Source organism: Lepidochelys olivacea (genome assembly GCF_965140295.1).
Source record: "Lepidochelys olivacea isolate rLepOli2 genome assembly, chromosome: 7".
NCBI lineage: Eukaryota > Metazoa > Chordata > Testudines > Cheloniidae > Lepidochelys > Lepidochelys olivacea.
Window position 1 is genome coordinate 52,058,631 of NC_140417.1, and position 13,502 is coordinate 52,072,132.

General features: G+C 50.5%; 1 protein-coding gene across 2 annotated transcripts; it reads left to right on the forward strand.

Annotated features, from left to right (window-relative positions):
• Positions 1 to 8,227: 8,227 nt before the first annotated feature.
• On the forward strand, positions 8,228 to 13,502 carry GPX1 (glutathione peroxidase 1). Of its 2 annotated transcripts, none has more exons than XM_084634331.1 (2): positions 8,228 to 8,423; positions 12,904 to 13,502. In XM_084634331.1, exons 1-2 carry the CDS (start codon positions 8,331 to 8,333, stop codon positions 13,252 to 13,254), a joined length of 444 nt encoding a protein of 147 aa, XP_084490457.1. In that variant the 5' UTR covers positions 8,228 to 8,330; the 3' UTR covers positions 13,255 to 13,502. The 2 variants fall into 2 exon arrangements, with proteins under 2 accessions (XP_084490457.1, XP_084490456.1); XM_084634330.1 differs by having other exon boundaries at positions 8,232 to 8,549.

Genomic DNA, 13,502 nt, shown 5'->3' on the forward strand with positions numbered 1-13,502 from the left:
TCAGAGTGCAGGAAAGCACAAAATTACCGGGAGGAGAGGTGGCGGGCTGAAGAGAGTAAGTGGCGGGCTGAAGACAGGGCTGAAGCTCAAATGTGGCGGCAGCGTGATGAGAGGAGGCAGGATTCAATGCTGAGGCTGCTGCAGGACCAAACCAGTATGCTCCAGTGTATGGTTGAGCTGCAGCAAAGGCAGCTGGAGCACAGACTGCCACTGCAGCCCCTCTGTAACCAACCACCCTCCTCCCCAAGTTCCATAGCCTCCACACCCAGATGCCCAAGAACGCGGTGGGGGGGCCTCCGGCCAACCAGCCACTCCACCACAGAGGATTGCCCCAAAAAAAGAAGGCTGTCATTCAATAAATTTTAAAGTTGTAAACTTTTAAAGTGCTGTGCTTAAAGTGCTGTGTGGCATTTTCCTTCCCTCCTCCACCACCCCTCCTGGGCTACCTTGGTAGTCATCCCCCTATTTGTGTGATGAATGAATAAAGAATGCATGAATGTGAAGCAACAATGACTTTATTGCCTCTGCAAGCGGTGATTGAAGGGAAGAGGGGCGGGTGGTTAGCTTACAGGGAAGTAGAGTGAACCAAGGGGCAGGGGGTTTCATCAAGGAGAAACAAACAGAACTTTCACACCGTAGCCTGGCCAGTCATGAAACTGGTTTTCAAAGCTTCTCTGATGTGTACCGCGCCCTCCTGTGCTCTTCTAACCGCCCTGGTGTCTGGCTGCGCGTAACCAGCAGCCAGGCGATTTGCCTCAACCTCCCACCCCGCCATAAACGTCTCCCCCTTACTCTCACAGATATAGTGGAGCACACAGCAAGCAGTAATAACAGTGGGAATATTGGTTTCGCTGAGGTCTAAGCGAGTCAGTAAACTGCGCCAGCGTGCCTTTAAACGTCCAAATGCACATTCTACCACCATTCTGCACTTGCTCAGCCTGTAGTTGAACAGCTCCTGACTACTGTCCAGGCTGCCTGTGTACGGCTTCATGAGCCATGGCATTAAGGGGTAGGCTGGGTCCCCAAGGATACATATAGGCATTTCAACATCCCCAACAGTTATTTTCTGGTCTGGGAATAAAGTCCCTTCCTGCAGCTTTTGAAACAGACCAGAGTTCCTGAAGATGCGAGCATCATGCACCTTTCCCGGCCATCCCACGTTGATGTTGGTGAAACGTCCCTTGTGATCCACCAGAGCTTGCAGCACTATCGAAAAGTACCCCTTGCGGTTTATGTACTCGGCGGCTTGGTGCTCCGGTGCCAAGATAGGGATATGGGTTCCGTCTATAGCCCCACTACAGTTAGGGAATCCCGTTGCAGCAAAGCCATCCACTATGACCTGCACATTTCCCAGGGTCACTACCCTTGATATCAGCAGATCTTTGATTGCGTGGGCTACTTGCATCACAGCAGCCCCCACAATAGATTTGCCCACTCCAAATTGATTCCCAACTGACCGGTAGCTGTCTGGCGTTGCAAGCTTCCACAGGGCTATCGCCACTCGCTTCTCAACTGTGAGGGCTGCTCTCATCTTGGTATTCATGCGCCTCAGGGCAGGGGAAAGCAAGTCACAAAGTTCCATGAAAGTGCCCTTACGCATGCGAAAGTTTCGCAGCCACTGGGAATCGTCCCAGACCTGCAACACTATGCGGTCCCACCAGTCTGTGCTTGTTTCCCGAGCCCAGAATCGGCGTTCCACAGCATGAACCTGCCCCATTAGCACCATGATGCGTGCATTGGCAGGGCCCATGCTTTCAGAGAAATCTGTGTCCATGTCCTGATCACTCATGTGACCGCGCTGACGTCGCCTCCTCGCCCGGTATCGCTTTGCCAGGTTCCGGTGCTGCATATACTGCTGGATAATGCGTGTGGTGTTTAATGTGCTCCTAATTGCCAAAGAGAGCTGAGCGGCCTCCATGCTTGCCTTGGTATGGTGTCCGCACAGAAAAAAGGCGTGGAACAATTGTCTGCCGTTGCTCTGACGGAGGGAGGGGTGACTGACGACACGGCTTACAGGGTTGGCTTCAGGGAGCTAAAATCAACAAAGGGGGTGTCTGTACATCAAGGAGTATTTCAGGCAGGACTTCACGGAGGGTTCCAATAAGAAATGGTGCACCTAAGTTATCGTTTTTATTGGAACAAGGAGGTTAGCCTGGCCTCTGATTGATACATGGCTAGATTTACCTCGCTGCACCTTCTCTGTGAGTGACTGCAGTGTGACCTAGAGGAATGAGTCCCCTAGACAGGGGAGGAGGCAAATGAGTACAAAACAAATCTGGTCTATTTCTTGTTTTGACCCACTCCATCTATCTTTTACATCTTTGGCTGGCAGCAGACGGTGCAGAAGGACTGCATGCCATCCACATCTCATGGCTGCTCGGCAGAAGATGGTACAGTATGACTGCTAGCCATCCTCATCTCTTGCCTGCCTGGCAGAAGATGGTACAATACGACTACTAGCAATCCTCATCTCTTGCCTGCCTGGCAGAAGATGGTACAGTACGACTGCTAGCGTTCCGTATCGCCTGCCCGCTCACTATAAGACGGTTCAATCGGACTGACTGCAGGACTAAAGAGAATGACCTGGTCAAGTCACTCCAAATTTAGTCCCTGCGCCCATGTCTGCCCAGGCCCTCCCAGCCGACGTGGCCAGGAGCACCTCGGACACGACGAGGACGACTACCAGTCGTATTGCACCGTCTGCTGCCAGAAGGCAATGGGTTGCTGCTGCTGTGCAGCAAAGCCATACCGCGTCTGCCAGCACCCAGGAGACATAGGGTGACGGTTACCTGAGCGGGCTCCATGCTTGCCGTGGTATGGCGTCTACACAGGTAACTCAGGAAAAAAGGCGCGAAATGATTGTCTGCCCTTGCTTTCACAGAGGGAGGGAGGGAACGGGGGCCTGACGATACGTACCCAGAACCACCCGCGACAATGTTTTAGCCCCATCAGGCATTGGGATCTCAACCCAGAATTCCAATGGGCAGCGGAGACTGCGGGAACTGTGGGATAGCTACCCACAGTGCAACGCTCCGGAAGTCGACTCTAGCCTCGGTACTGTGGAAGCGCTCCGCCGAGTTAATGCACTTAATGCACTTAGAGCATTTTCTGTGGGGACACACACACTCGAATATATAAAACCGATTTCTAAAAAACCGACTTCTATAAATTCGACCTTATTCCGTAGTGTAGACATACCCTAAGAGTCACAGGCACTATTTGACTTGCCCCCTCCCCTATTTAAAGATAGAGCTTATTAGGCTCCATAGAGAGTCTTTTGTTTTGTTAAGTGACTACTAGAACTGAAATCACTAATAATCACGTCTAAGTGCTTAGACCTGCTGCAGGACAGCACTTCTGTGGAAGAGACAGTCCAGTCTGCACTCTCTGTGAGGTTCCCCCACTGAGAGCTGAAATCACTGAGAGCTGGGTGTAACCTCAAGAGACTGACTCGCAGAGGTCACAATGGCAGGTGGCAGCAGAAGGTTACAGCGCAGGGCCATCGGCAATGGAGTGATGGAGTGAATGGTGGCACGACAAACAGCGGCCAGAGTGAGCGGCCAGAGAAAGTGGCGAGCAGCTGGAGGAATGACCAAGGTGCCTTCACCTCTGTGCCCCCCAAGGGTGGGAGGTAAACTCATGTGAAAGCAGCTCTGAACTCTAGGTCTTCATCTTTAGGCCATGATTTTTAAAATACATTATATGCCAAGGTCATTATCTCACATTGTTGCTATCTCAAGAGGTCATTATCTTGAGGAGTTTCTGGACTAAACATTTTTATTACATTATAATCAATTTTTACATCAGAACAGAAGAATGGCTATATTGGGTCAGACCAATGATCCATCTAGCCCAGTACACTGTCTTCCGATAGTGGCCAATGCCAGGTGCTTCAAAGGTAATTAACAGAACAGGGCAATTATCGAGTGATCCATCCCGTCGTCCACTCACAGCTTCTGGCAAGCAGAGGCTCTTAGAGCATGGTGTTACATCCCCGCCCATCCTGGCTAATAGCCATTGATGGACCTATCCTCCATGAACTTATCTAGTTCTTTTTTGAACCCTGTTATAGTTTTGGCTTTCACAACATCCCCTGACAAAAAATTCCACTCGTTGACTGTGTGTTGTGTGAAGAAGTACATCCTTTTCACATAGTTTGTCAGCATTGGCTTTGCTGATTGATCCGGCAAACCAAGCTCTTCCACTTTTACTATATAAATCCATGGTATCATTATACTCGCCTATTGAAGACTGCTGTGACGAAGTGGGGTTTTATTCATCTTGTTATGTTGCATGTGAGTCTTATTGTCCTATACTAATACTGTGTGTACCTCCGTTTCCCTGTGTACAGCACCAATATTTCAGTGGTGGGAATTGGGTGTGTGATTTTTGCTGAGGCCCTTGGGGCAGGTGAGGCTGCCCAGTGGTCTGCATGTAACCTGAGACCCAGGAGGGGTGTGTGACCAGGTCACCGCATATGTTTTTTTTATGTCAGTGGTAGGCCAGTAGATTAATTTCTAGATGTTCAGGTTATAGAAGACACATTGGCCACATCTCTGACAACCCATATCTTAGAAGAGTTAAATCCTTGTAAATTGAACCCCAAAGAGATGGCTGCTTGTGCATTTAATGGAGCTGAAAACTTCTCTGGAAAACTTCTCTGCAAACTTCTCTGGAGTACAAGGTTTGCTCAGTGTAACTCTAAACTCTCTTATACACACTGCAGAGGCCATCTACTCCAACTAGCACTAGTACGAGCTGCAGAATCTTCAAAAGGCATTTAAAAAGCTATAAATTTTATGTCTTCATTTTACTCTTTTTTCAGCAAGAGTCCAAAAGGACTGAACATTTCAAAATATAGAATATACACTGGGAATGAAGTTCAAATTAGTCCAACCTGGAAAAACCCGCTGGCTTTCTCATGAGCGATCCTTGACTGTTGTCTTAAATTTACTGCAACCATTATTATTGGCTTTGGAAAGTATCAACCAAGATGGGACAGATCTAAGTAGTGAGGCTGGTAGATTACTTTTGCTACTAAGTTTAGAGAAGACAATCACCATTCTCTCTTGTAAGCCTACTGTTGAAACCATATGGGTCATTAAACAATGCCATCTAGGCATCTGTTACAACAGTATCATGGAATCATAGAATCATAGAATATCAGGGTTGGAAGGAACCTCAGGAGGTCATCTAGTCCAACCCCCTGCTCAAAGCAGGACCAATCCTCAATTAAATCATCCCAGCCAGGGCTTTGTCAAGCCTGACCTTAAAAACTTCTAAGGAAGGAGATTCTACCACCTCCCTAGGTAACGCATTCCAGTGTTTCACCACCCTCCTAGTGAAAAAGATTTTCCTAATATCCAACCTAAACCTCCCCCCCTGCAACTTGAGACCATTACTCCTTGTCCTGTCCTCTTCTACCACTGAGAATAGTCTAGAACCATCCTCTCTGGAACCACCTCTCAGGTAGTTGAAAGCAGCTATCAAATCCCCCTTCAACAATCCCAGTTCCCTCAGCCTCTCCTCATAAGTCATGTGTTCCAGACCCCTAATCATTTTTGTTGCCCTTTGCTGGACTCTCTCCAATTTATCCACATCCTTCTTGTAGTGTGGGGCCCAAAACTGGACACAGTACTCCAGATGAGGCCTCACCAATGTTGTATAGAGGGGAACGATCACATCCCTCGATCTGCTGGCTATGCCCCTACTTATACATCCCAAAATGCCATTGGCCTTCTTGGCAACAAGGGCACACTGCTGACTCAGATCCAGCTTCTCATCCACTGTCACCCCTAGGTCCTTTTCCGCAGAACTGCTGCCTAGCCATTCGGTCCCTAATCTGTAACGGTGCATTGGGTTCTTCCGTCCTAAGTGCAGGACCCTGCACTTATCTTTGTTGAACCTCATCAGATTTCTTTTGGCCCAGTCCTCCAATTTGTCTAGGTCCCTCTGTATCCTATCCCTGCCCTCCAGCGTATCTACCACTCCTCCTAGTTTAGTATCATCCGCAAATTTGCTAAGAGTGCAATCCACACCATCCTCCAGATCATTTATGAAGATATTGAACAAAACCGGCCCCAGGACCGACCCCTGGGGCACTCCACTTGATACCGGCTGCCAACTAGACATGGAGCCATTGATCATTACCCGTTGAGCCCGACAATCTAGCCAACTTTCAACCCACCTTATAGCGCATTCATCCAGCCCATACTTCTTTAACTTGCTGACAAGAATACTGTGGAAGACCGTGTCAAAAGCTTTGCTAAAGTCAAGAAACAATACATCCACTGCTTTCCCTTCATCCACAGAACCAGTAATCTCATCATAGAAGGCGATTAGATTAGTCAGGCATGACCTTCCCTTGGTGAATCCATGCTGACTGTTCCTGATCACTTTCCTCTCGTGTAAGTGCTTCAGGATTGATTCCTTGTGGACCTGCTCCATGATTTTTCTGGGGACTGAGGTGAGGCTGACTGGCCTGTAGTTCCCAGGATCCTCCTTCTTCCCTTTTTTAAAGATTGGCACTACATTAGCCTTTTTCCAGTCATCTGGGACTTCCCCCGTTCGCCACGAGTTTTCAAAGATAATGGCCAATGGCTCTGCAATCACAGCCGCCAATTCCTTTAGCACTCTCGGATGCAACACGTCTGGCCCCATGGACTTGTGCACGTCCAGCTTTTCTAAATAGTCCCTAACCACCTCTTTCTCCACAGAGGGCTGGCCACCTACTCCCCATGCTGTGATGCCCAGCGCAGGAGTCTGGGAACTGACCTTGTTTGTGAAGACAGAGGCAAAAAAAGCATTGAGTAGTAGATCTCTGTCCAGCAATGAGAGCTACCCTTGGATCAATCAGAAAGATATCCATTGAAAATGTACGGGAAGAAGCAAAGACTTCAGTTCAGAAGTTGACTAATTAGGGCATTTATATTGACTCCTTAAATGAAGAGGACAAGAAGTGTTTGTTAAGCCATCTGAAAAAGTAAAGTACACAGACTTGATTCTTACATCTCTACAACAGCAACTTCTGGATTCTATCAACCTCTACACAGCTTTTACAGATGCCTGTCTTATAAAACACTGACAGTTGAGTAGAATGAGGCACTACCTGCAATGGGGCTGCCATGTGCTCAGGACAAATAGAGAATTTGAACACAGAGTGGAATTGGGGGGGGGGGATTTGGAGGGGAAGGATAACTCAGTGGTTTGAGCATTGGCCTGCTAAACTCAGGGTTGTGAGTTCAATCCTTGAGGGGGCCATTTAGGGATCTGGGGCAAAAATTGGGGATTGGTCTGGCTTTGAGCAGGGGGTTGGATTAGATGACCTCCTGAGGTCCCTTCCAACTCTGATATTCTATGATCATATGATGAATGAATGAAGATTTGACTTCAACTTCTTCTTTATCAAAACTAGTGGTTCAACCCAATTTTTGTGCTATGTTTCCTGGGATGAAAGAAGTAGAAATTCATCTCTTTCTACTCCCAATCACAACAGCTACAGCTGAGCATTCTTTTTCCTCATTGTATAGAATTTTGTGTTCTGAAAGAAGTCGCTTTCTGCATGATCATATCATGAAGGACTGGAGATACTGGACACATGAGATGCCACCAAAAATGAATGTACTGCATTTGAGAAATTCATTAACAGAACTGTGCAAAATTACAACAGGAAACCAAGAAGGATGTAGATATAGTATGATGTAGATATATGAGTTGATGGATAGTGATAGTTCAGTGGTTTGAGCATTGATCTGCTAAACCCAGGATTGTGAGTTCAATCCTTGAGGGGGCCATTTAGGGATCTGGGGTAAAAATTGGGGATTGGTCCTGCTTTGAACAGGGTCTGGACTAGATGACTTCCTGAGATCCCTTCCAACCCTGATATTCTTTCATAGTAGGCTTGTGTAGTCAACTTTACTTTGTGTGGTGATTTAAAAACATCAGTTTAAGCTAATAAAATGGTAATGAATTTTTTTTCAGTTTTTACTATGGTGCCATACAGCCCACCTTCGCTCTCACGGTCTCACTCCCTCCCTCCCCCGAATTTCACTGCCTGGGGAAAACACTGGGACCCCAGGGCACAGCAAGACCAGCCACGATACGGCTATAGCTCTACCCTCCGGGGAGCGAAGACGCCTGACCGACCGGGCTCCTGCTGCTGGGGCTGAGCCGCGGGCGGGCCCTACTGGGCCCCCGCCCCGGAACTCTCGCAGCCGGGCGCTGTGCGTGCTCCTCTCGGGGGCAGGACCTGGCCAGGCCCCGTCGCGGGGCGGGGCGGCCCAGCGGCTCCTTCCCGGGCGCGGCTCCCCACTCATACCTAGCGCGACCTCATGGCGGCTGGGCGGCTAGCGGGGCTGCAGGCGCGGCCGCTGGGCGCGGCGGAACCGCTGGCGCTGGGCTCGCTCCTGGGCCGCGTACTGCTGGTGAGCAACGTGGCGTCGCTCTGAGGCACCACGGCCCGGGACTTCGCTCAGCTCAGCGAGCTGCAGAGGCGCTACGGGCCCGGGCTGGCCGTGCTGGCCTTCCCCTGTAACCAGTTCGGCCACCAGGTACTGGCGCGGGCGGGCGGGAACAGGCCGGGCCGCTCTCTGAGCGGGGGCGGGAGGCGGCTGCTTGTAGAGCCCAGCTCGGGAGGCCCTGCACCTGCTTCCTGTGCCCCAGGGCTCCCGGCCGGCTACTGCTGCCGCTTTGGCCTCCGAGCCTGGGCCCGGCTACAGCCACTGACCCCTGCACAGAGGTCGTGGGGCAGCTGTGCAGCTAGCATAAGGCGTGAGCTCTAGGGCGGTTTCAGGAGAAGGGGGTTAAATGCCTGAGCCGTCCCTCCACTGGCCCTGCTGCCTCCCCACGTGCCCCCCAAAGGGATAAATCTCCGTAACTCTTCAGAGCTGGTTCCTACATCTCAGCCTCCAGCACGTCTTCCTCCTGTCCGTTGGCCAGACTACATCCTAGCTGGCCTAGTGACTGCGATGCCCCGCACTGTCAGTGGCGTAGAGCTCCAGACCTGCCAGGGCTGTGCCTACCTAGGCAGTATGATTGGAGCAGACGTAGGCATGCCCGTGCTCGCCTTAGTTTAGCTAACCGGTAACAGTAGTAGTATAAACGTCGTGATGGGGCTAGCAACAAGCCTGCTGGGGATCCTGTTCTCTCTCTGTGTCTTGCTGCTAGTGTTTCCTGTGCTTGCCCTGTATTCCCATGTTCATGCACTGTCACAGCAAGCCGTGGCTGAAGCTAAGTGGATTGGCTGGGGTGCTAGCTGGCATGGCGTTATCGCAGAATGTTACTCAGATACCAGCATTGCCGGGAAGCAAAACAGCCTGGGGCTGGGGGCGGGGTAGGGGGCGGGGTAATAAAGGGTCTAAAGGGGAAGTGTTTTGACAAAGCAAACAGACCTGCAGTCTTTCTTTGTTCAGCGTTACTACTTCTTCTGGTAACACTTGCAAGTGTAACTAAGGTTCAGGGCCACAACAGACTCTCCTTAATTGGCACTAGTTACCAGGCACTGTTGCAAAATAAACAACATTGTGAATTAGCAAATAAGATATCAAGGGCAATTTAAGTGTAAGAGAAATAAAAATTATGAAATGGGAGGTGAGTGTGAAAGAGACAGAGACTGTGTGTGTGTGCGTGTGCATGCGTGTGTGCTGGGGAAATTTCAGAAAAAATCTCAGCTAGGGTGAAACACTGGCTGGGATTTCTTCCTGGAGCTCTGTGTCAATGGAGTGGTATGCCCGTTCAGTCAGTCCTGGGGTGGCTGAGAACGTTGGTGCGTAGCTAGTGTACAGCTCCTGGATCTGCTGTCGCTGCATACGCCCAAGGGTCATGGAGAGGTTCACCTCTTCCACACCACCAGCACATTTCCCTTCGTAGTAGACACCTTTGGGCCACTCAGCGTCGTCTCCTCCCTGGGCTGTAAACTGACAAACCTTTAATTCTCTGGAATAAAAGGGCTTTAGAGAATTAATATGGTACACCTTAGGCTTTCGGTTGGAGGTGGGGAATGCTATGAGATAATTAACAGCTCCCAGGCGATCCTGGACCATGATGATCACTTTAGATAAGCTATTACCAGCAGGACAGTGGGGTGGGAGTAGGTATTGTTTCATATTCTCTGTGTATATATAAAGCCTGCTGCAGTTTCCACGATATGCATCTGAGGAAGTGAGCTGTAGCTCACGAAAGCTTATGCTCTAATAAATTGGTTAGTCTCTAAGGTGCCACAAGTACTCCTTTTCTTTTTGCGAATACAGACTAACACAGCTGTTACTCAGAAACAGTACACTGTCTCTTTAACCAAGGCACTCAGACATTCACCATTCAGACCCCTCTGCCCTCTCTGCGTAGATGGGGTACAGAGGTGGAGGAAAGGGGACACCCTGACATCAGCACCCTCCTCCCATCCCATCCCACCTCACTCTGCACAGTCAGCAGGGTCCTGGGAGCAGCTGCAGAATGGAGCAACATGGAGCTGTGCGAGCTCTGCTATCAGCTAGGCAGCTCTTAAATTTCTTCTGTAAGGTTGCCCAAGTGTAGGAACACAGGTGCTAGGAACTGAAGGCTTGTGTCGCTTTCAAATGTTCTTGCTCCAGCTCCTGCTGTTGGGTCTATGATGAAAAGTGGGTTGATCCCACTGAATTGCGGATCAGCAGTGTAAACTCTTCTTCAGTTGTATTTCCAGGGTTACTCTCTGGACTACCTCCTTCTTACTCCCTTCCACCAGCCCCAAAGAAATCTTCAAGCTGGAGACCCAAAGGTAACTTCCTCTGTCATTGTGCTGCAAATGGGGAACAGACTGACAGTGTCATGTCAGAGCAAGGCAAGGGTCGGCAACCTATGGCACATATGTCGATTTTCAATGGCATGCTGCTGCCTGCCGAGTCCCAGCTGCTGGCCCCGCTCAGCCCGCTGCCAAACCCAGGCTGGGACCCCAGCAGGCAGCAGTGTGCCATTAAAAATCCTGCCCGCCCTGGCCTGCTCTTCGCCGCCGCCCCCCTCCCCCCCACCCGCAGGATGAAGAAGCTTGGTCCTGCTGGCTGCTGCTGTAGAGCAGGCAAGCTCCCCCGTTCCCTGCCTCTTCCCTCAGCGTGCTGTGTTCCTGCCCCTCCTCCTCTCCCTCCCTGCCGCTGATCAGCTGATGGCCCTTGCGAGGGAGGGGGAGAAGCAGAGCCGCACACTCGCTGCTCCGGGGAGGAGGTGGAGAAGAGGTGGGTACGGGGCCTTGGGGAAGGCGGGCGGAATCAGGGCATATTCCCTCCAGCTGCCTGCCATGAGCCTCTCTGGGTAGGGGGCTGGGAGCACCCCCATGACCCTGCCCCACACCCCCAGCCCTCTGCCCTGACCCCTGCAACCCCCCATGACCCCAGCCCTGACTCTTGCACCCCCCCACACATACTCAGCCCCCCCATGCCCTGACTCCTGCACCCCCGACATTCCCACCCCCACCCCAAGCACCAAACGGGAGCTCCTGCACCCCCCCACATTCTCACCTGCACCCCTTGCACCAAATGGGAGCTGCCCAGGTAAGCACTCCACACCCAAACCCCAACCCTGAGGCCCCTCCCTCATTCTAGCTCCTGGCCAGATCCTACACCCCAACCCCCAGCTGGCTCTTTCATCCCCAGCCCTGTGCTCAGTGCACTCCCACCCTCAGCTCAGTGCAGAGAGAGAGGAAGAGAATGGGCTAGAACAAGGGAGAAGGTAGGTACCCACTCTGTGTGAGCAGGGCCGGGATCCCAGACGGGCAGCGGGCTGAGCGGGGCCGGCAGCCGGAACCCTAACCCTGGCTGGCAGGAGCCAGCAGACTGAACCCGATACCGGCAGCGGACTGACTCCTCAGCCCGCTGCCAGTCTGGGGTCGTGCCCGCCGGCCCTGTTCAGCCCGCTGCCGGTCTAGGGTTCTGGCTGCCAGCCCCTTGCCAGACAGGGTCCCGGCCACAGGCTCTGCTCAGCCTGCTGCCGGGCTAGGTGAATGAAACCGCAGGCTGGTAGCGGGCTGAGGGGGCCGGCGGCGTAAGATCAGCATTTTAATTTAATTTTAAATGAAGCTTCTTAAACATTTTGAAAACCTTGTTTACTTTACACACGACAATAGTTTAGTTATATAATATATAGACTTATAGAGAGAGACCTTCTAAAAAATGTTAAAATGTATTACTGGCACGCAAAACCTTAAATTAAAGTGAATAAATGAAGACTCGGCACACCACTTCTGAAAGGTTGCTGACCCCTGGAGTAAGGTTTTCTTTTTGCTGGTGTACCTGATTCATGAACATGGTTTCATGTACTGTGCTGCAGTGTGGCAGACCCAGGCCTTGCTGATATTAGCACCACAGGAAGTCATGTTAACTAAAAGCATCCTGGCCTGACTGCCCATCTTTAGATAAGACGTGTTGCCTTTTAACTTGATGATTAGTTAGAACAGGTTTCAGAGTAGCAGCCGTGTTAGTCTGTATTCGCAAAAAGAAAAGGAGTACTTGTGGCACCTTAGAGACTAACCATTTTATTTGAGCATAAGCTTTCGTGAGCTACAGCTGTCTTCATCGGATGTTAGCACAGGACTCCTGCAAAATGGCTGCCTAGTTCTAGAAGATGGTATTCACATGAGAGACTAGTATGAGGATCAGTTTCTGACAACAGGGCAAATCTTGACTAACTCCCCATTGCCAGAAGCCCCCCTGAAAGCTCATGCCCTGTGCAGCTGGCCTCCTTGCTGTTGGCTCCTAATACAGCTGTTGGGAAGAGAACTGACAGTTTGAAGGTGAGCAGAGATAGCTAGGGGCTCCCGTGTTCTGTGCCAGAGGCATGCTTGTTTGATTCCCGTAATGGAGATGGAAGTTCTGTCTGAATACATTCCAATTGTTGATGTTTATTCTTGCACTAGATCACACTTCCTTTCTCGCCTAATAGGAGAACGCTACCAATGAGGAGATTCTACTTTCGTTAAAGCATGTCCGCCCTGGCAATGGTTATGAGCCGAACTTCACCATGTTTGAGAAGTGTGATGTGAACGGGGCAAATGCTCACCCACTCTTCACTTTCCTGAAGGAGGCACTGCCTTTCCCACATGATGATCCAATGTCGCTGATGACCAACCCGCAGTACATCATCTGGTCTCCAGTGTGCAGGAATGACATCTCCTGGAACTTCGAGAAATTCCTCATTGGGCGTGATGGCGTGCCTTTCAAGCGCTACAGCAGGCACTTCGAAACGATCAAGATCCAAGATGATATTGAAAAGCTCCTTCAGCATGTCCCGTAGAATGCTCTCAACCAAGCCAAAGTCCTGCTGAAATTTTTCTCTCTCTTCAGCTCTGCAAGTAAAACGCTATTATCCATGGAAGTTTTACTCATGAAGGTGCTTCTTCCAAATTCTTCAGGAGGAGCACTTGATGTATTCTGTAAAAATTGCATGTGAATTTTTAGCAAACTATCGCAGGGGAAGCAGCCCTGAATCTGGGTAGCTTATTGTGAGCCTTTGTGTTACCAATAAAATTTCTGAAGACCAGA

Coding starts and splice junctions, on each gene's coding strand:
- GPX1 (XM_084634331.1), top strand. CDS start 8,331: ATGGCGGCTGGGCGGCTAGCGGGGCTGCAGGCGCGGCCGCTGGGCGCG. Junction 8,424..12,903: donor TCCTGGGCCGCGTACTGCTG/GTGAGCAACGTG, acceptor CTCGCCTAATAG/GAGAACGCTACCAATGAGGA.